This window comes from Chiloscyllium punctatum, chromosome 45 (assembly GCF_047496795.1).
Source record: "Chiloscyllium punctatum isolate Juve2018m chromosome 45, sChiPun1.3, whole genome shotgun sequence".
Taxonomy (NCBI): Eukaryota; Metazoa; Chordata; class Chondrichthyes; order Orectolobiformes; family Hemiscylliidae; genus Chiloscyllium; species Chiloscyllium punctatum.
Genome location: NC_092783.1, coordinates 62,529,967 through 62,557,242, shown reverse-complemented (window position 1 = coordinate 62,557,242; position 27,276 = coordinate 62,529,967). Strand labels below are relative to the sequence as shown.

Genomic DNA, 27,276 nt, shown 5'->3' with positions numbered 1-27,276 from the left:
CAGAGAAACATAAATGCATAAGTAAAAGACCAGAGAAGATCAATGGATCAAATGGTTTCTCAAGTCCAAAGTCAATATTCACTTCCTATTCCTTGCCTTAAACAAAATGCAGAACCATGTTGTAAAGTTATAGTCATACGTTAAGGAGATAATTCTTCCCTTAATTATTTTGGGGATCTTTGCAGTTTCATTTCTGACTTGCTTATAATCAGTGAGGCTAGCTTGTTTTGGTTCAGCTGCAGTTTTACTGAGAAAGTCAAGCAAGAATCTCAACATAGCAGAAAGCAGGAATGTAAACAAACTCAGTTTCTCCAGTTTTTCTGATCACAGATTGAACTTAGTTTTCCTGATGAAGGGCTTATGCCCAAAACATCAACTCTCCTGCTCCTTGGATGCTGCCTGACTTGTTGTGCTTTTCCAATACTATACTTTTTGACTCTGATCTCCAGCATCTGCAGTCCTCTTTCTTAGTTTTCCAACTGTTGGGCCATGTCTGGGATCCCAATATCAAAGACTCTGTTCCACAACGTTAATAGACCTTCTAATACACAGAAGGCAATTGACTCTCAGTGACAACTTACCTTGTGTACTAGTGGAAATGGTCTGATTTCTAAGGCAAAGTTTTTAGGCCCAAATCAGAGGGTTGACTTTTGCACATGCTATATTTTTGAGAGGTCCACATGCATTTTTGATCAGGGTCCTGAGAGAAATCCAAAACCATAAACTGTAGTAATGAACAATTAGTAATTAAAAATCACAACATAGTCAGTTTTTCAAAACCACTTTAATATTTTGAATAAATAACAAAAATTACATGTAGGAATGTTTAAGCACTTCATTAAGAGTATTAAAATTGATTGTTTTTATACATTTACAATGAATTCAAATCATTAACATCTCTGGGAATGGCTAGAGATTCTGAAATGTTGGAATTGTGATCCCTGAAAAACTGGGGTCAACATTTAGATGAAGTATATGCAAAATTATGCAATTTTAAGTCAATATTCATTGGTTAGCTTTACATGAAATTAACTAACTGTTACACAAACGTTTAGAGTATTGATCAATGAGAATGCGAAACTTGCTACATTGCAATGAACTTCAAAGATTAATAGAAACACAATCTTGAGAAACACACAGGAGAGAATGGAACAGAAGTCTATGCTGATAGTGAGATGAAGTATGGTGGGAGAATGTGGAGCAGAAACAGCAGTTGAGCACAATTGGACCTGCATTTTGCTGTAAATATTTTGTAATGCTAAATTGTTTATTTATTATAGGTTTTAAGAGCCGCTTTGTGAAACCCAAAGGACCAAGAAATCCTCCTGAAGACTGGGTCTGAAACAGCCTCCTCTGTGAAATACCCACACATCCTGAAACCAAATGGGACAAAACTCATTTCTTGGGATCAGGCTCGCCTTTTGATTTAATTGGTCTTCCACAGGCTGCATAATTCTTCTTACAGAGGAAAGAAAAGGATTATTCCTCTCCATTAAAGGGAGGAATGCCCGACTGAGTGAGATCACATTCTCTGAGATGGTGCACTTCTAAGCTTCGCTTCCCCACAGTTTCACACATGAGTTCCTGAACAGCGAAGGATTCTGTGCCTCACTGAGGAACAGTTTCAATAACTCAGGATCACAATCAGGACTATTCACACTGTTGAATCTTATAAACTTGAACTGTTGCACCCTTTGAAAGATCAATGGCTCATTTGTGCTTCTCCTCTGTAGAAGCACTTGTGCACGATTAAGGAAATAAGCACACAATGAAAGCAGGATATGTATGTGCATATACATGGCAAAAATGCAGGGAATGCCAGGTTTACGGTTGCAGAGTTAATGCTTTTCTACTGACAGGCACTGTCTTTATCTACCATTTGTATATTTTCAATGGGTTTGGAGATGAATTTCTAATAAATATATTTAAAATCTAAAGTCTTAGTGGAAGCTTCCTGTGATTTGTATTTTCACTAGGGTTTCCCGAAATCACAAACAAGAGCAATGCAGACCCAAAGACAGTGTGGACAGGGTGCCTTTTAAAACAATTATTCCTGGATGTTGGTATTGCTGACCAGGCCAGAATTTATTGTCCCTCTCCAAACTGCACTGAAGAAAGTGTTTCTGAGCTGTCGTCTTGAACTACAGCGGTCTATGTGGTGCAGAGGCAGCTACACTGCTGTGAGGAACTTCCAAGGTCCTGACCAAGTGATGCTAAAGGAATGGCAATATATTTCTAAGTCAGGATGGTAAGTGTCTTGGAGGAGAACTTTCAGGTGGTGGTTTTCTTTTGTAACTGCTGCCCTTGTCCCTCTAGGTGGTACAAGCTGTGGGTTTAGAAACTGCTCTCAAATAAGCCTTAGTGAGTTGCTGCAGTGAATCTTGTAAATGGAACACACACATACCATCACGTGTCATGGTGGAGGATGTGAATATTTAAGCTGAAGTGACTGCCAATCCAGTGCACTGCTTTGTCCTGGATGATGTCAAGCTTCTTGAGTATTGTTGGAGCTGCACTCACTCAGATAAGTGGGGAGTATTCCATCACACTCCTGATTTGTGGACAGGCTTTGGGGCATCAGGTGGTGAGTTTTATTTACTGTGGGATTCCTAGCCTCTGCCCTGCTGCTATAGGTAGACTATTTATAGGACTAGTCCAATTCAGATCTGGTCAATGGTAACCCCCCAAGATATTAATAATGGGAGATTCAATGATGGTAATAACCTAAAATATCAAGAGCGGTCTATGTGGTGCAAAATATCAAAATGTCTGAGGAGTGGCAGTTGGAGCTTAATTTAGAAAAATGTGAGGTGCTGCATTTTGGATAGGCAAATCAGGGCAGGACTTGTACATTTAATGGTGAGGTGTTTGGGAGTATTGCTGAACAAACTTGGAGTGTACTTTCATGGTTCCTTAAAAGTGGAGTCTCAGTAGATAGGATAGTGAAGGCGGCATTTGGTACACTTGCCTTTATTCTGGATGTAGGTGCTCGCTGAGCTGGAAGGTTCATTTCCATTTGTTTTGTCACCCTACAAGGTAACATCTTCAGTGGGCCTCCGGGTGAAGCACTGTTGATAATTCCTGCTTTCTATTTATATGTTTGGGTTTCTTCGTGCCAGTGATGTCATTTCCTGTGATGTCATATCCTGTTCTTTTTCTCAAGGGGTGGTAGATGGGGTCTAATTCAATGTGTTTGTTGATAGAGTTCTGGTTGGAATGCCATGCTTCTAGGAATTCTCGTGCATGTCTTTGTTTGGCTTGTCTGAGGATGGATGTGTTGTCCCAGTCAAAGTGGTGTCCTTCTTCATCTGTATGTAAGGATACTAGTGAGAGAGGGTCATTTGTTTTTTGTGGATAGTTGACGTCTAGACTAGTCTCCTTACATGCATAGCATTCCAATTGAAACTCAATCAACAAACATCAAGTTAGACCCCATCTACCACACTTGAGAAAAAGAACAGGAAATGACATCACCACAGGAAATGACATCACCAACCCAAAGAAACCCAAACATATAAATAGAAAGCAGGAATTATCAACACTGCTTTGTCCGGAGGCCCACTGAAGATGTTACCTAGTAGGGTGACGTAATGTCTGGAAATGAACCTTCCAGCTCAGTGAGCAAACCTACATCCAGAACCTGAATGTGAGCTACAAATCTTCTCAAGACTTGCTTTTATTGGTCAGAGCATTGAGTACAGGAGTTGGGAGGTAATGTTGTGGCTGTACAAGACATTGGTTAGGCCATTTTTGGAATACTGCATGCTATTCTGGTCTCCCTGCTAAACGGAGGATATTGAGAAACTTGAAACGGTACAGAAAAGATTTACAAAGATGTTGCCAGGTTTGGAGGGTTTAAGCTACAGAAAGAGGCTGAATAGGCAGGGGCTGTTTTCCTTGGAGCATAGCTGAGGGGTGGCCTTATAGAGGTTTATAAAATCATGAAGGGCATGGATAGGATAAATAGACAAGGTGTTTTCCCCAGGGTAGGGAAGAGCAAAACTAGAGGGTGTAAATTTAAGGTGAGAGGAGAAAGAATTAAAAGGGACCCAAGGGGCAACATTTTCAAACAGAGGGTGGTGTGTGTATGGAATGAGCTGCTAAAGGAAGTGATGGAAACTAGTACAATTACAACATTTAAAAGGCATCTGGATGGGTATATGAACAGGAAGGGTTTAGAGGGATATGGAGCAAATGCTGGTAAATGGGACTAGTCTGTTTCCGTGCTGTACATCTCTAGAGCTCTACGACAGAGGTTTGATTAACTCTTACTGGAAATGGTCATTTTCTTGCAGTCGTGGGTGCAAATGATGGGGAAAGAGTGAGCAGAGTGAATCTACTGCAATAGTGGGGCGTGAGAATATAAATCAAGAGTAGGTTGCTGGATATATGATCGTCAGGTTAATGAAAATTTAATCTAATTTCTGAAATGTGACTTCATATTACTGATCATTATACTGATACAATCTCTGATTTTCAGATTTGGAGGCATGCTCATAAGACACACTGATGTCAAAATTCACTCAATGGATTTTAGATGAATAGACAAAAGTCTTCAAATTAACTTACACAATGTCTGTTGGGTTTGATATGGCAACTGATTGTTCAACTGTGGTTATAAAACAATGGGTTATGTGGTCACTAGATGGAGCCATCATAGTATAAAAGCTTTGCTTCACAGACTGTAGCAAGAATGAGGTCATTGATTTGAAGAATACAGAATTAAATAGGCATTGAGTTCCAGAGCTGTTAATTAATGTTTATTCATAATTTTACGTTGCTTTTTTTATACTAAACATGAGAAAAGTTGCTTTTCAAGTAAATGCTCAAAGCACTCACAATAGCCATCACCTTCTCGACTTCACACTGCCTGGAGAGTAGCAGGCAGTGTATCCATCATCCAGTACAGGATGAGAAGAAATTTCCTCTAGTTAAATACTAGGAAGAGTGAAGCCATTATTTTCAGTCCCCACTCCAAACTTGAATTCCTAACTACCAAACCCATCCTTCTCCCGAGCAACAGACTGGCATCAAGTCAGTCTTGTCATAACTTTGGTGTTACATTTCATCCCAAGGTAAGCTTCCAATCTCGTTTTGCCACATACTACTCTCTGCAAACCCTGAGGTCATCTGAAACTCTGGTGTCCATGCCTTCACTCACACCAGATCCTGGTTCCCTATCACTCCTGTGCTCACTGACCTAGAGTGGCTCCCACCCAAGTAATGTCTCCACCTTCATCTTGACTGCTCTTGAGCAGGGCTTAGTCCATCTCAGAACCCACTGAATCAAAGTGGTAGCATTACACCTCACTGGGGTAAGCACATTGAAAATTAAGCCCTGCTATTTATTCCTGCAGTTTTATTGAGGAGGCAATGACCTAGTGGTATTATCTCTAGACTATTAATACAGGAACTCAGTTAGATTGTTAGAAAAAGGAAATCTGCCATCCTTACCTGGTCTGGTCTACATGTGACTCCAGACCCACAGCAATGTGGTTGACTCTTAACTGGGTAATTATGGTTGGGTAATAAATGCTGGCAGAGCCAGAGATGCCCAGTGAATTTTATAGAGACATCACAAAAATCAAAGATTTTATAAAAGTCTTCAAACCTCCCCAGTTCATGAGACTTTTAGACCCAGGTTGGGACAGAAAGCATGGACCAGGTTTTTGTGCCACCTGTGGTAGTGTCACTATCCCAGGTACAAGTCCCATTTGTCCCAGAGGTGTGTAATAACATCTCTGAACAGGGTTAATTAGAAAAATGGATGAAATTAAAATATATAATTTATAAGCTGAAGATGGGGTAGTGGAGTAAGTGGATAGGCTGAGATGGAGCCCAGAGACAGAGCAAGAATTACAAATGAGCAAACAAAGGTGTAGATGTTAATAAGTGAGGGAAGGAGAGAAGCTGATAATGGGGACGATGAGAGATGAAGATGGTTTGATTGTGCTGAAAGCAGGCCATATCCTGATAGGGAGAAAGTGAGGACTGCAGATGCTGGAGATCAGAGTTGAGAGCGTGGTGCTGGAAAAGCACAGCAGGTCAGGCAGCAGCAGAGGAGCAGCGTCCGGGGTACAGGGATGGGTAAAGGGTGTTTAGGCTCTAAAATTTCTGCAAGTTTTCTGTTTGCCTGAGAGAAAGAATTCCCATGAGGATGCGAAGGTTGCATGACCAATGGTTGGGAGTAGGGGGGGGTGGGAGGGTGTAGGAGATTATGTGATAAATCCCCAAGAAATATGTCCAAATGAATCTCCCTCCAATTGATGTCAGAGCTCAGACCTGGAATAGGATGTTTAGCAGTGTGACTGATCTACTTCAAACTCACCTTCCTGCCACTATCCTATAATCCACAAGAATCTAATAATTTCTGTCTCAAATATAATAATTGACTAATCATTAATGGTCTCTTGGATAGAAAATACTGGCTTCGATAGAAAATATACTGAAATCGGAATGATAGCAAAAAGATTAGCTTGGCCCTGGCACAGGGTGACACACAAATTCATGAGGGTAAAAGTGAGGACTGCAGATGCTGGAGATCAGAGTTAAGATTAGAGTGGTGCTGGAAAAACACAGCAGGTCATGCAGCATCTGAGGAGCAGGAAAATTGACGTTTCAGGCAAAACTCTTCATCAGCCTGATTTTCCTGCTCCTCGGATGCTGCCTGACCTGCTATGCTTTTCCAGCATCACTCTAATCTTGATACAAATTCATGAAACATTCCATACTTTAGGGCCCTTTTATGGCACAGTGGTAGTGTCCTGACCAGGAGGTTTGGATTCTAGTCCACCTGCTCCAGAGGTGTGTATTAACATCTCTGAACAGGTTGATAGGCAAAATAGGGAAAAGTAGAAAATGCTAAAGATTCATCATGCTTTTGAGTGAAGGAACATCTCCATCTCAGTACTAAATGGCCAAGCCCTAATTCTGAGACTGTGACCTTATGGTCTAGATCCTCCAGCATCCACATTAAAACCCTTAATTAGCCACCAGCAGACTTTCATGACTCTGCAGGGACTGTTCTGTTAGGTGGGTCGTGCAAATATTAACAGCACAACAAACACTTCTTCTGGATTTGGGTTTGCTTATTGAGGTGGAAGGTTCCTTTTTGGACGTTTCGTCACCATACTAGGTAATATCTTCAGTGAGCCTCAGATGACACACTGGTGGTGTAGGCCACTTTCTACTTATGAAAGACACTTCTTCAGCACAACACTCCAGTGTCATACTGAGGGAGTCTTATACCGTAGGAGGTATCTTCCTTCTGATAAAATGTGAAACTTAGGCACTATTCTTTCTGTCAAGAGAATGTAAAAAGATCTCACGGCACTATTTCAAAGAAGGACAAGATGTGGAGGTGCCAGTGCTGAACTGGGGTGAACAAAGTTAGAAATCATACAACGCCAGGTTATAGTTCAACAGGTTTATTTGGAAGTACAAGCTTTCGATGCTACCTGATGAAGGAGCAGCACTCCAAAAGCTTGTACTTCCAAATAAACTGTTGGACTATAACCTGGTGTCGTGTGATTTTTTTCAAAGATGTTCAAGAAAGTTATCCCTGGTGCCTTTATTTATCCCTCAATCAATATCACAGAAATAGATTATCCACTCATTAACACATTGCACAGTCAGCTCCCATAAATAGCATTTTCTACATTATATCAGCGTTGTGGTTCTGTTCGCCGAGCTGGGAATTTGTCTTGCAGACATTTCGTCCCCTGTCTAGGTGACATCCTCAGTGCTTGGGAGCCTCCTGTGAAGCGCTTCTGTGCTGTTTCCTCCGGCATTTATAGTGGCCTGTCTCTGCCGCTTCCAGTTGTCCGGTTGGTTTGGATACCCAATATACCGGCCACTACAGTGGACAGCTCGAACGGACAACCGGAAGCGGCAGAGACAGGCCACTATAAATGCCGGAGGAAACAGCACAGAAGCGCTTCACAGGAGGCTCCCAAGCACTGAGGATGTCACCTAGACAGGGGACGAAACGTCTGCAAGACAAATTCCCAGCTCGGCGAACAGAACCACAACAACGAGCACCCGAGCTACAAATCTTCTACCAAACTTTGAACATTATATCAGCGACTATACCTCAAAAGTACTTCAATGGCTGTTGGGATGGTCTGTGATGTGAAAGGTATTATTAAAATACAATTTCTTTTTGTTCGTGCAAAATACTTTAAAGGATCATAGGAGGCTGACAGGTGACATTGCAGAGGTTTATAAAATTATGAAGGGCATGGATAGGTTAAATAGACAAAGTCTTTTCATTGGGGTGGGGGAGTCCAAAACTAGAGGGCATAGGTTTAGGGTGAGAGGGGAAAGATACAAAAGGGACCTAAGGGGCAACGTTTTCATGCAGAGGGTGGCGTGTGTATGGAATAAGCTGCCAGAGGAAGTTGTGGAGACTGGTACGATTCCAGCATTTAAAAGGCATCTGGATGGGTATATGAATTGGAAGGGTTTAGAGGGAAATGGGCCCAAGTCTGACCAATGGGACTAGATTAGGTTAAGATACCTGGTCGAGTTGGACTGAAGGGTTTGTTTCTGTTCTGTATAACAATTATAGAGTCATAGAGATATAATGCAGAAGTCCATTTGGTCCATTGTATCTACATCAATGTGCTGAATGAGAGTAAAGCCATTCTCTCACCTGACGGTCAGACAGCATCCATGGAGAGAGAGCAAGCCAATGTTTCGAGTTGACATTGTTTGATGAAGAGTCATCTAGACTCGAAACATTAGTTTGCTCTCTCTCTATGGATGCTGTCTGACCCACTGTGATCTCCACCATGTTGTTGTTTTCAGTACAGATTCCAGCAGCTCTAGTCATGTGTTTCTCCATTTTCACACTTATTCCCCATACGTCTGCATGTTATTTCCATTTAAATAATCATCTCATGCCCTCTTAAACATCTTAATTGAACCTGCCTCCACACATTTTGTGTATTTTAGACCGCAACTACTCACTGTGAAAATGTTTTTTTTTTGCTTCTTTCGTAAATCACTTTAAAATGTCAGTTTCTTATTCAGACTTTCTACTAGCTGTGTCTTTGTCTAAAAAGAGTAACCTCCACTGTTGCAATGGAATGTGGATGCCAAGACGCACACTAAAACTTTCACACAAACACAATGTAACACAGAGGTGTTTGAAAATACAACAGCAAAAACGAATTCTAAAATGTGACTCTTAAAAAATGTCAGTGGACCTGAAAACCTAGAAATCTCCACTGGAGACCAAACTGGAGAGCAGCAGAGAGAGGGGTGATCTCAGCTGAGGTGGATGACAATGTCAGAGATTGATAATAGATGAGCTACAATGGGTTATCACATTGTTAAACACATTCATAAAATGTTGGTGGAAAACAGACACAAGTCTGTGATACTGCCGTGGCAGAACATGTGAAGATTGTGCAAGACATATGTGTTTGACATACCATAACAGCAGGCAGGGCAAGCTCACCTCCCTGAAACTGTCCAGGGTTTGGGGGCAACTTGTTCCCACGTTAGTACGATGGGTTTGGAGGGAGCTGGAAAACTCTGCAAACTCTGCTACATGCAGAGCTTTGGATGGTTAGCTGGAGGACTGTGTACTACCACCAAGCCTGACTCAGTCCCTGCATACTCCCCAGACAGGCTCTCAATCTGAGTAGCACATTGCACCTTCTCAACTGAACCTCCTCTATTCTAGCCAGCCACAAACCCACCGGTTGGCAGAGATGGTGGATCTTTTCAGAGATGCTTTGAGTCTGAGGAGAAGCATTTGCTTAGCACTATTGTCATTGGGCTAGCAATCCAGGGATCAGGTCATGGGAAACGGTGAAATGTGAATTCAATAAAAGTATTTTAGTTAAAAGCTGACCATTAACCACAGTCAACGTGTAGAATTAGAATCCCTACAATGTGGAAACAGGCCTTATGGCCCAACAAGTCCACACTGACCCTCGGAAGAGTATTCCACTCACACCCAATCCCCTACACCTATTACTTTACATTTCCCCAATTCATCTAGCCTACACATCCCTGAACACTACGGGCAATTTAGCGTGGTCAATTCACCTGACCTGCACAGCCTTGGGTTATGGGAGGAAACCAGTGCACCCGGAGGAAACCCACGCAGACACGGGGAGAATGTGCAAACTCCACACAGTCAGTCGCCCGAGGCTGGAATCGAACTCAGGTCCCTGGTGCTGTGAGGCAGGAGTGCTAACCACTGAGCCACCCCAGCCAGTTCACTGATGTCTTAAAAGAAGGAAATTTGCTGTCCTTACACAGTATAGGCTACATGTGACTCAGACTTACCAACAACTCTCAGCAGAGCAAACGGACAATTAGAGCAGGGCAACAACATGAAAATAAGGAAAATGCCTTTCCCGGGACAATGGTATTATCCCTATCTCTGAGCCCGAAAGTCTAGGTTAAGCCCCATCATCTTCACAGACGTCACAACACATCAGAATAGATAGATTACAAACATCTAGAAAGAAGGATAGTCTAGCAGCAGTTGGTCATTTGCCCTTCGAGCCTGCTCCCCCATTCACTATGATCACAGCTGATCAACCAACTCAGTCCCCTGTTCACATTTTCTCCACATACTCCTTGATCCCTGTAACCCTAATAAATGCACACCCCATTAACAAATTTTTAAAAAGGCAGAAAGGGACTCTCAATCACACAGTGCAGAAGAAACCCTTCAGCTTATCCCGTCTGTACAGCCAAAAATACACCAATACCTACAATACAGTAGTCCCCCCTACCCTCAGGGGATATGTTTCAAGACCTACCGTGAAAGCCCAAAAACGTGGATAGGAGAGAACCAATTTATTTAAGTAGGAAATTTACCTTCCCAGCAGCCCCTGGTCCTGGAAGGTTTCCTATAACACGTTCGGGCTGCAGTAAACCGTGGGTAACGGAAACTATCGAAAATAATTTCACAGATATGGGGATTGCCCTGTACTGCCACTTCCCTGCATTACATCCATAACCTGGACTGTTATGACATTTCAAGTTTCTTTTATTCCTTTTTGGGAATTGGACAACACTGGCCAGGCCATCCTTGCTCAGGGCAGTTAGGAGTCAACCACATTACTGTGGGTCTGGAGTCTCATGTCAGCTTGACCAGATAAGAATGGCAGTTTCTTTTCTTAAAAGACATTAGTGAACCAGACGGGCTTTTCTGACAATTGACAATGGGTTGATGGATAGACTCCTAACTCCAGATGGGAGAAAGTGAGGGCTGCAGATCAGAGCTGAAAAATGCGTTGCTGGAAAAGAGCAGCAGGTCAGGCAGCATCCAAGGAGCAGGAGAATCGACGTTTTGGGCATAAGGCCTTCTTCAGGAATGAGGACGGTGTGCCAAGCAGGCTAAGATAAAAGGTAGGGAGGAGGGACTTAGGGTAGGGGCGTTGGGAATGCGATAGGTGGAAGGAGGTTAAGGTGAGGGTGATAGGCTGGAGAAGGGGTGGGGGCGGAGAGGTCAGGAAGAAGATTGCAGGTCAAGAAGGCAGTGCTGAGTCTGAGGGTTGGGACTGAGATAAGGTGGGGGGAGGGGAAATGAGGAAGCTGGAGAAATCTGCACTCGCCCCTTGTGGTTGGAGGGTTCCTAGGCGGAAGATGAGGCGGTCTTCCTCCAGCCGTCGTGTTGCCATGGTCTGGTGATGGAGGAGGCCAAGGACCTGCATGTCCTTGGCGGAGTGGGAGGGGGAGTTAAAGTGTTCAGCCACAGGGCGGTTGGGTTGGTTGGTGCGGGTGTTCCAGAGGTGTTCTCTGAATCGTTCCACAAGTAGGCAGCCTGTCTCCGCAACATAGAGGAGGCCACATCGGGTGCAGCGGATGCAATAAATGATGTGTGTGGAGGTGCAGGTGAATTTGTGATGGATATGGAAGGATCCCTTGGGGCCTTGGAGGGAAGTGAGGGGGGAGGTGTGGGCGCAAGTTTTGCATTTCTTGCGGTTGCAGGGGGTGGAGATTGGGTTGGTGGGGGATGTGGACCTGACGAGGGAGTCGCGGGGGGAGTGGTCTTTCCAGAACACTGATCGGGGAGGGGAGGGAAATATATCTTTGGTGGTGGGGTCTGTTTGGAATGGAATATATATATATGCAGGTTCATAGCTCCTTGGAAGTGGAGTCGCAGGTAGATAGGTCAGTGAAGAAGGTGTTTGGTATGCTTTCTTTTATTGGTCAGAGTATTGAGTACAGGAGTTGGGAGGTCATGTTGCAGCTGTACAGGACATTGTTTAGGCCACTCTTGGAATATTGTGTGCAATTCTGGTCTCCTTCCTATCAGAAAGATGTTGTGAAACTTGAAAGTATTCAGAAAAGATTAGATTCCCTGCAGCGTAGGGACAGGTCCTTCAGCCCAACCAGTCCAGCCAACCCTCCAAAGAGTAACCCGCCCAGACCCATTTTCTCTCTGACTAATGCACCTAACACTACGGGCAATTTAGCATGGCCAATTCATCCTGACCTGCACATCTTTGGATTGTGGGAGGAAACCAGAGCAAACCCACGCAGATATGGGGATAATGTGCAAACTCCATACAGACAGTTGTCCGAGGCTGGAACTGAACCGAGGACCCTGGTGCTGTGAGGCCGTAGTGCTAACCGCTGTGCCGCCATGCCCATAGGGAGAGGCTGAATAGGTTGGGGCTGTTTTCCCTGGAGCATTAGAGATTGAGGGATGACCTTATAGAGGTTTACAAAATCATAAGGGGCATGGATAGGATAAATAGACAAAATCTTTTTCCTGGGGTGGGGGAGTCCAGAACTAGAGGGCATTGGTTCAGGGTGAGAGGGGAAAGATATAAAAGAGATCTATGGGGCAACGTTTTCATACAGAGAGTGATACGTGTATGGAATGAGCTGCCAGAGGAAGTGGTGGAGGCTGGTACAATTGCAACATTTAAGAGGCATTTGGATGGGTATATGAATAGGAAGGGTTTGGAGGGATATGGGTCGGGTGCTGGCAGGTGGGACTAGATTGGGTTGGGATATCTGGTCAGCATGGACGGGCTGGACCGAAGGGTCTGTTTCCAAGCTGTACATCTCTATGTCTCTATGTTGCCAAACCTGCTGAACTTTTCCAGCAATTTCTGTTTTATCCCTAAACTTCTGCAAAATGCCCCACTTCAGGCAACATCCTCTTCTGCACCCTCTCCAGTACAACCTCATCCTTCCTTTAGTGCAGTTACCTGAAACGTAGACCCTTCGTGGTCCCAATGGGTTCAGAGAGGGATCTCCAGAAGACATTTCAAGTTGGATCCACACAGACCACCTCACCTGCCTCACTCAAGATGGCGTCCGGTTGGTGACGCCGTCCTTCTGACTCGCCCCACTCTGCCTCACCCAAGATGGCTCCCGGCTGGTTTTCCCCCCCCCTCCTTAACGATCCCCCTCCCCCCCGACTATGCAACCCGCTAGACGTCAGTTCCGGCGGGCTGCCCCGCTTCCGGCGGCCGTGCAGCGGTGCACGCGCCACTCTGTCCGGCCGCCACTTCCGGTTCGCGATGGCGCAGCTCGGCCTGGTCCGCTTGAAGGCACCGAGTAAAGAGCCGCGGGAGAGGGAGCCCGGCCCCGGCACCGGCCCCAGTATTAGCCCTGGGCCCGCCGCCAAGCGCCGCAAAACACAGCACCACGGCCTGAGCCTCCGGCCTCCCGCCAGCTCAGCCTCGGTGCTCCGTTACCCGGCCTCCCCTGCTGGCCTCTACTCTGTGCGGCCTCCTCCCGCTCCCGCAGCTGCCTCCGGCGTGGCTGTCCCCGGGCCCGCCGCCTGCCCCGTCACCTCGCCCTCCTCCTCCGCCGCCGCCGCCGCCACGGGCCTCCCCGCTCCCGCCCTCCCCAAGGCCAAGGGCCCGAAGGAGAAGCACCCGCGACGGGACAAGGAGAAGAAGCACCGGCCGCGGAAGGAGAACAGCGACTGCCGGCCGCCGCCTACCCCGCCCCCACCGGCCAAAGGTAACGGAGAAAGGGGGAGGGGGGGTGTGGGGGTAGAGTGCAGGGTCCGGTCATGAGGGGGGGGTGTGGGGGTAGAGTGCAGGGTCAGGTCATGAGGGGGGGGTGTGGGTTTAGAGTGCAGGGTCAGGTCATGAGGGGGGGTGTGGGGGTAGAGTGCAGGGTCAGGTCATGAGGGGGGGTGTGGGTTTAGAGTGCAGGGTCAGGTCATGGGGGGGGTGTGGGGGTAGAGTGCAGGGTCAGGTCATGAGGGGGGGGTGTGGGGGTAGAGTGCAGGGTCAGGTCATGAGGGGGGGGTGTGGGGGTAGAGTGCAGGGTCAGGTCATGGGGGGGGTGTGGGGGTAGAGTGCAGGGTCAGGTCATGAGGGGGGGGTGTGGGGGTAGAGTGCAGGGTCAGGTCATGAGGGGGGGTGTGGGTTTAGAGTGCAGGGTCAGGTCATGGGGGGGGGTGTGGGTTTAGAGTGCAGGGTCAGGTCATGGGGGGGGTGTGGGGGTAGAGTGCAGGGTCAGGTCATGAGGGGGGGGTGTGGGGGTAGAGTGCAGGGTCAGGTCATGAGGGGGGGGTGTGGGGGTAGAGTGCAGGGTCAGGTCATGGGGGGGGTGTGGGGGTAGAGTGCAGGGTCAGGTCATGAGGGGGGGGTGTGGGGGTAGAGTGCAGGGTCAGGTCATGAGGGGGGGGTGTGGGGGTAGAGTGCAGGGTCAGGTCATGGGGGGGGTGTGGGGGTAGAGTGCAGGGTCAGGTCATGAGGGGGGGGTGTGGGGGTAGAGTGCAGGGTCAGGTCATGGGGGGGGGTGTGGGGGTAGAGTGCAGGGTCAGGTCATGGGGGGGGTGTGGGGGTAGAGTGCAGGGTCAGGTCATGGGGGGGGGTGTGGGGGTAGAGTGCAGGGTCAGGTCATGAGGGGGGGGTGTGGGGGTAGAGTGCAGGGTCAGGTCATGAGGTGGGGGGGGTGTGGGGGTAGAGTGCAGGGTCAGGTCATGGTGGGGGGGTGTGGGGGTAGAGTGCAGGGTCAGGTCATGAGGTGGGGGAGGAGGAGGGTTAAGATCCCAGGGTGGGTTTGGAGGGGAGACAGAGTTAGGTCTCTTGGATCGGGTGGGGGTGGACAGACTTAGGTCCTAGGTCCTAGTGGATGAGGAGCGTGAGACTGGGTTAGGTCACTAGGGTGGGGGCAACAGACTGGTAGGTCCACAGGGTGGGGGTTGGGGCATTATGTACAAGATGGGGTTGAAAGAGACAGGATTAGGTCCTGGGGGGTGGGGAGAAGAGAGAGAGACAGTTACATCATGGGGATGGGGGTGAATAAGGTTGATCCCAGAGAGAGGGGAAGGGATAAAGGAAGTAGAGAAGGGTCTGCTGGTTGTGTTCATTCCCAAAGAGGACTGAAGGAGGTGAGTTTGGGGTTTTAATGGGACAGTTCCCACTCCTGGGTGGGGGATCAAAAAGGGATCATCTTCCTTTCTAGGGCAAGTTTCCTTCACCACCCCTGCTTCCTCTCTGTACCCCTGAGCCTTTTAAACCCTTGACGTCAGTGGGTGCTGTACTGTGGGCGAGCTGACCTTTTGGAGGAACTGTGATAGTTGTAGCAAAGGGCAGTACTGACCCCATGCACCACTCCTCCAAAACGGGAAATCTTTAAGGGATATTGGACATTAACACAGAAAGAAGTCTTGTGCTTTTGTGAAGTTTTTTCACCATTTTAAGATAGTCTAAAGTGAATGCTTTGTAATGAGTGAGCCATTGGTTGTAATGTGGGAAGATGGCGGCAACTTGTGCAAGGCATGGCCCTACAAACAGGAGTACAGTACTGTCCAGATGATCTGGTCAGGACACTAGGTAGAACTGGCGCCAGCACGCTTTGCAATGGTGGCCATGGGATTTGTTACATCCACTTGAGAGAGTAGACAGTGTCTGAATTTAAAATCTCTTTTTAAGGTGATGTGTGACTATAATGCTCAATATTGTGCTGTGTCTCAACCTGGATTGTGAGCTAAGGTCCTTGGATTGGGTCTTCAACTCCTGTCCTTGTGAATTAGAGCGCTCTCAGCCACAGCTGGCCCCATGAACCTAAGATCACATTGAGGTTTACAGGACATCTCCAAGTGAAGTTGCAGTTCAAGAAACTTGATTCGTGCAACAGCATTTTCTCCACTGGGAGTAAATAAACTTCATTTTTGTGGGATCTCACTCGTAACATTGGCTTTCATTTGCCCTACTTAATGACTCAATATGAAGAGTTATTCATTTGTTGTGAAGTACATTGAGATGTTTTGACTGCAATGTAAATACAAATTGCTTCTTTCCTCAATACGTGGTTATTGTACCGAGGCTCTTGGTCTGCGATAGACTCGGTCTAAGTATCAGCTGTTGATGATATTTAGCTTCGTATACAGGGAGGACTACACAGTTGTGACCTTGAGTTTAATGTTTAAAAACATCTGTGATTGTTTACTGTAAAAGATGGAGTGTAGATAAATTGTCATGTTCTAAGTGAAATGAGAAATATTTTATCTTCAGTTTTAAGTTTCATTGAAGGGATTTGTGTATTAAAACAATCTTGTCTGAAACTTTGTTCGAGACTGTCGCAGTCATTAAATGGTATTTGTAGATTGGAGACACTTTATTAAGGTTCGCTTTGAGTTTGGATTAGCTGCAAAATTTAGAAAATGCAAAAACCATAAGTCCATTGATTTATGTTGAGACTATGGGTTTTTAGTTACTGTGATTTATTTTGTTGTGGATGGAACGGGCTGGGCCAACATTAACTGCTTAACCCTAATTGCCCTTGAAAAAGTGGTAGTGAGCTACCTTTTGAACTGTTGCCGCTGGTGTGGTTTAGGGACACCCGCACTGATTTGTGGAAGGGAGTTCCAGGATTTTTACCAGGTGTAGTGAAGGCAGAAATAATTTTCAGGACAAAATGAAATGTGACTTGGAGGAAATCTTGTATGTGGCAGTGTTCCCATGCATCCGCTGCCCTTGTCCTTTGAGAGTTTGGTTGCCGAAAGACCGTTATGTGGTAAAACCTCTGTGTTGGTGGGGAATGGTGCACTAATCAAGCGTGTTGCTTTGGCTTGGATGGAATTGAGCTTCCAGGGTGTTGTTGAAGCTAAACACATCCAGGCAGTTGGAGTGTGTTCCATCCTGATAGATAGTGGACGTACTAACCTGATCAAATTTATTTGGTTGGTCCAGTTCAGTTTCTGGTAAGTGGTAACCTCCAGGGTATTGATGGTGGGAGATTCAGAGAAAGTGCCATTGAAGTTCAAGACATAATGGTTAGAATTTCTCTAATTGGAGATCGGTATTATCTGGCACCTGTTTGGTGTGAATGTAGTTGTTCTTTTGCTCTTTATATTGAGTATGGCATATCAAAAGGAAATTGATTTTTAGGGGCAATTTAGATTAGATTAGATTCCCTGCAGTGTGGAAATCGACCCTCCAAAGAATAACCCACCCAGTCTGATTTCCCTCTGACTAATGCATCTAACACTATGGGCAAATCAGCATGGCCAATTCACCTGACCTGCACATCTTTGGACTGTGGGAGGAAACCGAAGCACTGGAGGAAACCCACACAGACACAGAGAGAATCTGCAAACTCCACACAGACAGTTGCTCGAGGCTGGAATTGAACCTGGGACTCTGGTGCTGTGAAGCAGCTGTGCTAACCACTGAGCCACTGCGCCATCCAATTTATGTTGGTTATTGTACCATTCCCAGTCAATGACCTAAAGACAGTTTCTGCAGAGGCTTTCATATTGTCAAAATGGCCCAAAGTGCCTGACAGGGAACAATCTTCCAAGTTCTGATGAAAGCTCACAGACCTGCAACGTTAACTCTGTTTCTGTCTTTACAGATGCTATCAGATATGCTGAATATTTCCAGGATTTTCTATTTTTAGTTCAATGTTTCAAGAGTGTATTAGTGATTATAAATTAGGAAACACAATAATCTAGTTTGCACAAAGCTATCTTCCACAGTAGCAATGTGTTAATCTAGTACATTGGGTGCAAAGTGCCTTTATTTGTTTTTCTGAGGTGTGCCATTTTGGTAACAGTGGAAAGCATGTGTCCTTATGGAGGCAAATTTGTATTGCAGGGGGAGGAACACTTTACCTGGTCAACCCCCCACCCTCTTTTGCTGGACCTTTTGAAGTTGTATTATCTTCAATTTTTACTCAGCTGGATAAGCATATATAATGCCCTATGTGCTTGACCAAACAAAAACTGCATCTTTGGCAGTTAGTTTGATCTGGGTACTGGAGTTACTGGTGGTCATGGGGTCATAATTCAAATGCTCATAAATGTGGTCTCAGAAATCAAGCTGCTATTCCTGATGAAGAGCTTTTGCCCAAAACGTTGATTTTCCTGATCCTTGGATGCTGTCTGAACTGCTGTGCTTTTCCAGCACCATTCTAATCCAGAAGCATGCTAGGACCTGATCATTCTTGGGCTGAACGTTTACTGAAATACCATTAGATACATTGATTATTGGATTGAATAAATTCCCTGATTTATTGTCACTTGCATTTTACAGCAAAAAATACAGTACAGTAAATAATACAGTGAAAGGTGATACTGGCACCAGAAACTGGCTATGAATGCGTCCAGGTTTAATCAAAAGAACACAACTAGTTCACTTCACGGAAAGGAATGTTCTGTCCTCAATCTAACTAATTACGGCTCTGGTTCTACTCTACATTACTGATCTTTTATTGTGTCCAGATTAACACTGGAGTTCTTTTAGAAGCCCCTCCCTCAAGTCTTTTTGTACAACCTAGCTTGTTCGTCCAAATTTTTAGTTTCCTGTATTGAGAGCTCATGAGGCAGTTTAATGTTAAATTTTGTCTTATAACACTTCTGTGGACTAGTTTGGATGATTTTCTGTTTTATAAAATCGCTACAAATAAAAACAGTTCTTGTCTATATTTTAAAGAAACAAGTGACAATAAATTACTATTCTATTCTGTATCCACAACTCCAGCATGCCCTCACTGAGGGTCCCTGGATTTTGTACCCAATTCTCTAGCATAGATCTCAAGCTCACATTGTACAATTTATTATATCTTTGCATGTGTTATGTTGGAATTGTAAACTTCCTTTCAAAGCTGTGGTTTTCATGAAGGTTAGATTGGGGTCTTCCTTGAGTTAGACCTTTGAAAGCCAGCGCAACTCTTTCTGAAACAAAACCAGAAATTGCTGGAGAAATTCAGTTGGTCTGGCAGCATCTGTGGAGAGAGGAATAGTTAACGTTTCAAGTCAAGTGTCCCTTCTTCAAAGGTCTTCCTGAATTGTCTCAGTTAATTGTCATTTCTGTACTTCCTATTTGTATCCCTATTTGTGGGCGGCACGGTGGCACAGTGGTTAGCACTGCTGCCTCACAGCGCCAGAGACCCGGGTTCAATTCCCGCCTCAGGCGACTGACTGTGTGGAGTTTGCACATTCTCCCCGTGTCTGCGTGGGTTTCCTCCGGGTGCTCCGGTTTCCTCCCACAGTCCAAAGATGTGCAGGTCAGGTGAATTGGCCATGCTAAGTTGCCTGTAGTGTTAGGTAAGGGGCAAATGTAGGGGTATGGGTGGGTTGCGCTTCGGCGGGTCGGTGTGGACTTGTTGGACCAAAGGGCCTGTTTTCACATGAAGTAATCTAATAATAATCCCCACAAAAGCAGAGTACCATTCTGCAGCAAACTCACTCCTGTAACATAGTGGATCATTTACTGCATCGGGGAGGTGGTTGGCAAAGATAACAGTGCTGGTATGGTGGTTGAGCCACCCAACCAAAAGAGTAACCGATGCCATAGTTCAACTTTAGACTACTCTTCCAAACCTGTGAAAGCACTTCAACTTGGTATGATAGGTGTTGGTGGGGAGAGCAATTTGGAGCATCCTGCTAGTCAGCAAGTAGACTTTCATTTATGAAGTCACTTGTGATTTTGGATATCCCAAATCATTTCACGTGCAGGGGATGTGGTCTTTGCTAGCTGGGCCAGCATTTACTCATCCTTAGTTGCTCTTAATGGTATTTATGCAGAGCTGTTTTTTTTTGTGCTAAAGATCATAGGTAAGAAGTTGCTATATTACATTTTGTAACCAGTACATACTATGATAGCCAGTGAGGGATGGATATGCAGTCTAGTGGCAGGAGAACCAATTGAGAGCTGTTATGTTCAGGAATATGTCAAAGTTCGAGTGACAATGACCTGGAATTGCTGCCCGTTAGGATTGTGAGAACAGAAATGATTAAAGGTTTCAAAAGGGCTTTGGGTAAGCAATTGGGTTAATAAATCTGCAGGGCTACATGGCTAGAGTGCAAACGAAATTTATTATATTGTTCTGCAGAGTTAGCATGGACTCAGTGGACCAAATTACCATTGCCTATACTATATTGACTCCACGTTGTGACTGTATGTTCCCTAATTAGTAAATACTTTGCCACACTCGTACTTCAAGCATATAGTTGGGGGTTAAGGAGTAGGTGTATGTGAATAGAATACTTTTGGGATGTTTGGCATGTGAGATAGTGATATTGTGCAGTCTGAAGTGTTCTGGTATAGTGGCTGAACTCACTTGTTGTCTTTGCAGATGTGACCATTTCCATGATGCCGTTTGAAGAGCAGGGGAATTGTTTTTGCTGTGCTGGTCAATACTTAGGCCTCATTTAAGACAAAACATGTATGCTGGAGACTGAAACAAACAAAACAGGAATTGCTGGAGAAGCTCTGCAAGTCTGGCAGCACCTGTGCAGAGAAAACGGAATAAATGTTCAAGCCCAGAACATTCTGAAGAAGGGTTACTCAACTGGAAGCATTAAATTTGTTTTGTCATCATTAAAATAGATTAGATTTACTTAGTGTGGAAACAGGCCCTTCGGCCCAACAATTCCACACCGACCCTCCGAAGAGCAACCCACCCAGACCCATTCCTCTACATTTACCCCTTCACCTAACGCTACGGGAAATTTAGCATGGCCAATTCACCTAATCTGCACATTTTTGGACTGTGGGAGGAAACTGGAGCACCCAGAGGAAACCCACGCAGACACGGGGAGAATGTGCAAACTCCACACAAACAGTTGCCTGAGGCGGGAATTGAACCCAGGTCTCTGGCGCTGAGGCAGCAGTGCTAACCATTGTGCCACCATACCGCCGATTTAAATATTAGATTAAATTACAATAAGATTATATTAGATTACAAATAGATTATCTGCACACTATCTTCACTGTTTCTAGAATCCTGCAGTGCTTTACATTACCATAGTGGCAAACCTTTTTTTAAAAAATGCTTCACTGGCTTTGTGTACCTAAAGGAGCTGTATAATTGCAAGTTTTTTAATCTATCTCCCAGCTGTGCATTTAATGTCATCTGTGTATCCTGGTGCTTCTGCATTTGCAAACAAGGTTCTGATCAGATTCTTGTGCTCAAATCTCCTTAGTTGGAAAGCACCAGTATGACCTAAGACTTAAATATGTACCTACTATCAGCCAACTCTGTCCTGCAATAGGCCATCTGCTACTGAAACCTTGAGACACAAGTATTTCAATACTGTCTTGGCCAACTTCCATTAACTTCAGTTTAGCCTGTCCTGCTCATCAATGCTGAGGAACTACATAAATTAGGCTTGTACTATCTGGAATTTAGAGTTAAAGGGTGATTAGGTTGAGGAATCTAAGATTTTGAGAGAAATTGCCAGGATTGGTAAAATGAAACATTTTCTGCTGGCAAGAGAGTGCAGGATAAGGGTAAGATCATTCAGGGAAATAATTTTCTATTACAGGCTGTTAGAGGTGCAGAAGTCATGCAAAATAATTCGATGCAGGGACTCTGTTAATTTTGAATCTGAGATTGATAGAATAGAGCAAGCTAAGAGTATTTGGTTACATGGAGCTAAGGTTGATGGGATGTAGTTAGAATATGGATTTTGAATTTTGGGATCTTGTAGTGCAAAAGTTGATTTCTTCCTCTGGTGAATTGGCCATGCTAAGTTGTTAGGTGAAGGGGTAAATGTAGGGGAATGGGTGTGGGTGGGTTGCTCTTCGGAGGGTCGGTGTGGACTTGTTGGGCCAAAGGGCCTGTTTCCACACTAAGTAATCTAATCATCTAATCTAATCTAAAACTTTATTGCTGAAAGTCCAATCCTGATCATCCTTTGGCTCGATGTTCAGTTTATCTGATTTCACTTCACTGAGGCTTGTGGGGAGAGTTTTCTACAATGGAAGTGCTGTATAGATGCAAACTTTACATCTGATGTTCAGATGTAAATCTGTCTACAGAAAACTTAGTTTCACTGTTTGTGCACAAGTCTCCCATTAAAATCACTGATTTTCTGCTGGCCTCAATAATACAATATATCAAGATGCTTGTAGGGAACTTGAATTTCAGTTTGAACTCCCTCCTATTCCCTTCTTTGCACTGTGGTCTCTCCCGATTGCTTTTCCTTATATATCCCTCTCTAATTTTAGCATGCCATCAACCAATCATCTTATCGTCATCACATTGTGTTGGTGGGATCTTACTGTGCACATATTGACTTTCATGTTTCCCACATAGCACTTCCTGAGGTGGCAAAAAGCCCAGTACAGGGGTCAATCTTTTAGTTGTGTGAGGTGAGCAAGATGGAGGAAAAAGCAGTGAAATGGTTTTATTTGAGCTATTTACCTAGCCTGCTTTCTTCACTGGGTCTGTAATTAGATCTGTCCTTGAGAAAGTGGAGGTTGTCAAGTCTGTGTGCAACCATGAAATGTGTAATTTGGGGATTAGTATGTGGACATTGTCTATGCAGGTGGTGTAGTCAGATTGTGTGACGCACAAGTGATCTGTGTGCTGCCTAATAATGGGAAACAGCAAAGTTTGTAATGTTAACACTGCTTGAGGCTCCTGTTACAAGCTGTAGGTCAAACGAGAATATTGCATTGCAATCAGAGCATTGCAGGGCCAGCTATGGAATAACTGGCTGCAAGGAGCAGAATATGGAGTTGAAAATTATTTGCATTTCGTAACTGAAATGGGTGTGGTGCTTTCTCCACTTCACATAATGCAAGTAATTTTTTTCATGTGGATTGGTATTGATAGAGGCTTGGTTTGTACAGTGAGGTTTCTCTGCTGACAGCTTTACCATTGTGTTTGAGATTTTAGTACTGTTGGAAATGGGCTCGTTTTTGAAGTAGATTGTGATTTTTGTACCAGATGTGCATTTATTTTTGTAACCCCACCTGCCCTGCCCTCATGACTTTGATATTTCTGCTGGTATATCAGTCTGTTGTTCAAAATCATTTTAATTTTCTGAATTTGATCTTGCCCTTGCCTCCCGTTTCCAATGAGCTGTGCTATGTTTACACTCCAAAGTGCAATGGCCTATTTAAAGTCGGTGCCAGTCATTTTGTGGTAATGATTCCAATAACAACAATTCACTTAGTCACCCTGGATATCTGTTCAAAGTCTGCCACACCTGAAACCTTGTTATCAAGTGTACAAGCAACAACAATAAACCACTATGGATTTGCACATTCAGCTTAATTCACTGTGATTTCAGGTATCAAGATGCCAGAGTGCCTGAACCTATGGAGATAGTTTGTCATCTGACTAGATGCTGAGAGGCAACAGTGTTTCAGAAACAGCAACATGCATTTATTTTTTTGAAATTATTTATATGTGAATATTTATATGGCAGTGTTCACAACCTCAAGATATCCCAAAGCTCCATAGAACCAATGGAGTTCTTTTAAAGCATACCACTTCAGTGAATTAAAAAAACTGTTGCAGCTAAATTGAGTGCAGCAAAATCCTACAATCAACATTGAGAGTGTGACTCTAATCATTTTTAGTGATGTTGATTTTGGATGAATATTAGCTTAGAACAAGGCAGAAAATTTCCTTACTCATACAAATTGTTTGCTTCTACCTGAAAGGGAAAATGATATTTGGGTTGAACATAGCATGTCAAAGATGCCATCTGTGCCAGTGGAACACTCCCAAACTACTCATCAATGTGACCTGAGGAAAGGTCACTGGATTCAAAACATTGGCTTTGTTTTTTTTTCTCTACTAATGCTGTCGAACCTGCGTAGTTTCTCAAGTGGTTTTTGTCAGTCTAATTTGTTCTCGGTTTTCTGGAGTGGGCTTAAATCTGCAGTCTTCTGACTGCGGGAAAAGGTGTTACCGACTGAACAGTTTCTTACATTAGTGCCTCTACCTTAGTAAAATGTCCCAAGGCATTTTACAGGAGTTGCCAAATAAAATTTGACTCTGTCACTCTGGGTTTTGTAGCCACATCAACTATCTGATGAGAAACCACACTATATATTTAATAAGGTCATTTCATTTTTAATGCAGTGACAATGAGACTCCCTTGTATTTAAATCTGCAACCCTTTTTAAAGGCTGAATATGCAATGCAGATAGCTCTTTCAGTTTTGACAAGCAGGTATTTAGCTTTGATACCCCTCTGTTTTAGCTTACTCATTCTGTCTATAAGAACTGGGTCAAAAGGAAGTGTGTGTTTGAGGTGACTCCCTGTAGCTCACTAACTGGCTGTACTTCAACAGGGGCCTGACAACATAAAGTTCTTTTACTTTGAGATCTACAAGAAGTCTTATGTTGGTGGGTCAGAGGTGGTACACTAAGGACTTGGTCTTGCTGACTATTCGTGTCTGGTGTTCACTTGCATTTAAGTAACCAGGTCATCATTTACAGCACTGTCCAGCTGTAATAGTTTCAATTGAAGCTGATATATAATTTGATTATATATTGTATGCAGTTTTCTATACTGCATTAATCGTTCTGTCCTTAGTAGTGAGGGTGTTTCCAAGCCTTTTGTTCGGTAACGAACACCGCTGTGTAGCAATGCAACTCCTTCAACAGCACAGTACTTCGCAAATTTCTAAGTTCAAATTGACCCCAGAGATCTTTTATAAGACCATTAGACATAGGAGTGGAAGTAAGACCATTCGGCCCATCGAGTCTACTCTGCCATTCATTCATGGCTGATGAGCATTTCAATGCCACTTACCCGCACATTCCCTGTAGCCCTTAATTCCTTGCGAGATCAAGAATCTATCAGTCTCTGCCTTGAAGACATTTAACTTTCTGGTCTCCAATGCGCTCCATGGCAATGAATTCCACAGGCCCACCACTCTATGGCTGAAGAAATGTCTCATTTCCATTCTGAATTGACCCCCTCTAATTTTAATGTGCCCAAGGGTCCTAGTACCTAACGGAAACAAATTCCCAGCGTCCAACCTTTTCTAAGCCATGCATTACCTTGTAAGTTTCTATTAGATCTCCCCTCAACCTTCTAAACTATAATGAATACAATCCCAGGATCCTCAGCGGTTTGTCATATGTTAGGCCTACCATTCCAGAGATCATCTGTGTGAATGTCCGCTGGACACGCTCCAGTGCCAGTATGTCCTTCTTGAGGTGTGGGCCCAGAATTGGACACAGTATTCTAAATAGGGCCTAACTGGAGCTTTATAAAGTCTCAGCACATCTCTGATTTTACATTCCAACCCTCTTGAGATAGATGACAACATTACATTTGCTTTCTTAACCACGAACTCAACCTGCAAGTCAACCTTTAGAGAGACCTGGACTAGCACTCCCAGATCCCTTTGTACTTTGGCTTTATGAATTTTCTCACTGCTTAGAAAATAGTCCATGCCTGTATTCTTTTTTCCAAAGTGCAAGACCTCGCATTTGCTCACGTTGAATTTCATCAGGCATTTCGTGGACCATTCTGCTAAATTGTCTAAATCTTTCTGCAGCCTCCCCACTACCTCGGAACTACCTGCCTGGTCCGCCTAACTTCGTATCATCGGCAAACTTCGCCAGAATGCCCCCAGTCCCCTTATCCAGATCATTAATATATAAAGTGAACAGCTGAGGCCCCAACACTGAACCCAGCAGGACACCACTTGTCACTGGCTGCCATTCCGAAAAAGAACCTTTTATCCCAACTCTCTGCCTTCTGTCAGACAGCCAATCCTCAATCCTTATAGAACCCGTACGGTGTGGAAACAGGCCCCTTCTGCCCAACAAATCCACACCATCCCTCTGAGTAGCAACCCACTCCCCTACCTCATATTAACCCCTAACTAATGCACCTAACCCATGCATTCCTGAACACTATGGGCAATTTAGCATGGCCAATTCGCCTAACCTGCACATCTTTGGACTGTGGGAGGAAACTGGAGGACCCAAAAGAAACCCATGCAGACATGGGAGAATGTGCAAAGTCCACACAGATAGTTGCCAGAGGCTGGAATTGAACCTGGATTCCTGGCACTGAGGCAGCAATGCTAACCACTGAGCTGTCATGCCACCCGATCTGTTTTTAACAAAATCAGGTTTTGGGATTAGGAGTTTGATGTAATCATATCGGTTAGGCCACTTAATAGAAAGATACTTGGCTGTCAAAACTTGTGTACATCTGCCCCTCAAGAGGTTGGGGACTTAAATTATAAGGGGTTATCATAGCTGTATTGCAGCCTATCAAATCTGGTAATGACCTTGTACAAAGTTCCACATTTTTCTTAACATGTTTGGGGTGGCTCAGTGGTTAGCACTGCTGCCTCACAGCGCCAGGAGCCCAGGTTCAATTCCTGCCTTGGGCAACTGTGTGAAGCTCGCATATTCTTCCCGTGTGTGTGTGTGTGTGTGTTTTTCCTCCGGGTGCTCTGGTTCCCTCCCACAATCCAAAGATGTACAGGTTGGGTGAATTTGCCATGCTGAATTGACAATAGTGTTCAGGGATGTGTAGGTTAAGTGTGCATTAGTCAGGAGTAAATGTAGAGTAATAGGGTAGGGGAATGGGTCTGGGTCGGTTACTCTTCAGAGTCGGTTTGGGCTTGTTGGGTCAAATGGCCTGTTTTCAAACTGGAGGGATTCTATGATTCTATGCTTTGCCTAGGATGCAATGCATCGACTCACCAAAGATTCTTTGATAGCTCTCTCAAACCTGTGACCCTTAACATTTGTGTGCAAAGGGCACTTGATGAAGGGCTTTTACCCGAAACATCGATTTTCCTGCTCCTCAGATGCTGCCTGACTTGCTGTGCTTTTCCAGCACTACTGTAATCTAGACTCTGATCTCCAGCATCTCCAATCCTCACTTTCACCTACTTCACCTTATCAGACCAGCTCCAATACCTACTGCGTCTTTCACCAAACTAATTTGAAATATTTCCTCCTTCACCATTTGACTCAAACTCCTGCCCGGAAACCAGCGCATGGGAGCACCTTTACTGCAGATGGCAGCTTTTGAAGTTAACAGCCAGCCACAACCTTCTCCCAGGCAATTACACGATAAATGGCCTTGCCAGTGACCCCCCCACAT

General features: G+C 44.6%; 3 protein-coding genes across 4 annotated transcripts in view; 2 read left to right on the top strand and 1 right to left on the bottom strand.

Moving 5' to 3' along the window:
• Positions 1-1,903, top strand: part of LOC140467495 (tyrosine-protein phosphatase non-receptor type 22-like) — a 98,271-nt gene extending 96,368 nt beyond the window's left edge. For both annotated transcript variants that reach the window (XM_072563913.1, XM_072563912.1), the window contains one exon: positions 1,281-1,903. In XM_072563913.1, the coding sequence (XP_072420014.1) occupies positions 1,281-1,342 (62 nt within the window). In that variant the 3' untranslated portion in view covers positions 1,343-1,903. The remainder of the gene's footprint in view (positions 1-1,280) is intronic.
• Positions 1-13,229, bottom strand: part of LOC140467500 (serine protease 27-like) — a 126,964-nt gene extending 113,735 nt beyond the window's left edge. Inside the window, exon 1 of the mRNA XM_072563918.1 lies at positions 13,191-13,229. The gene's annotated coding sequence lies outside the window, so the exon portion shown is untranslated. The remainder of the gene's footprint in view (positions 1-13,190) is intronic.
• Positions 13,230-13,470: 241 nt separating this feature from the next.
• The window catches only part of LOC140467499 (lysine-specific demethylase 9-like), a 69,563-nt gene continuing 55,757 nt past the window's right edge, over positions 13,471-27,276 (top strand). The window contains exon 1 of the mRNA XM_072563917.1: positions 13,471-13,953. Coding sequence (XP_072420018.1) covers positions 13,506-13,953 — 448 coding nt within the window. The 5' untranslated portion in view covers positions 13,471-13,505. The remainder of the gene's footprint in view (positions 13,954-27,276) is intronic.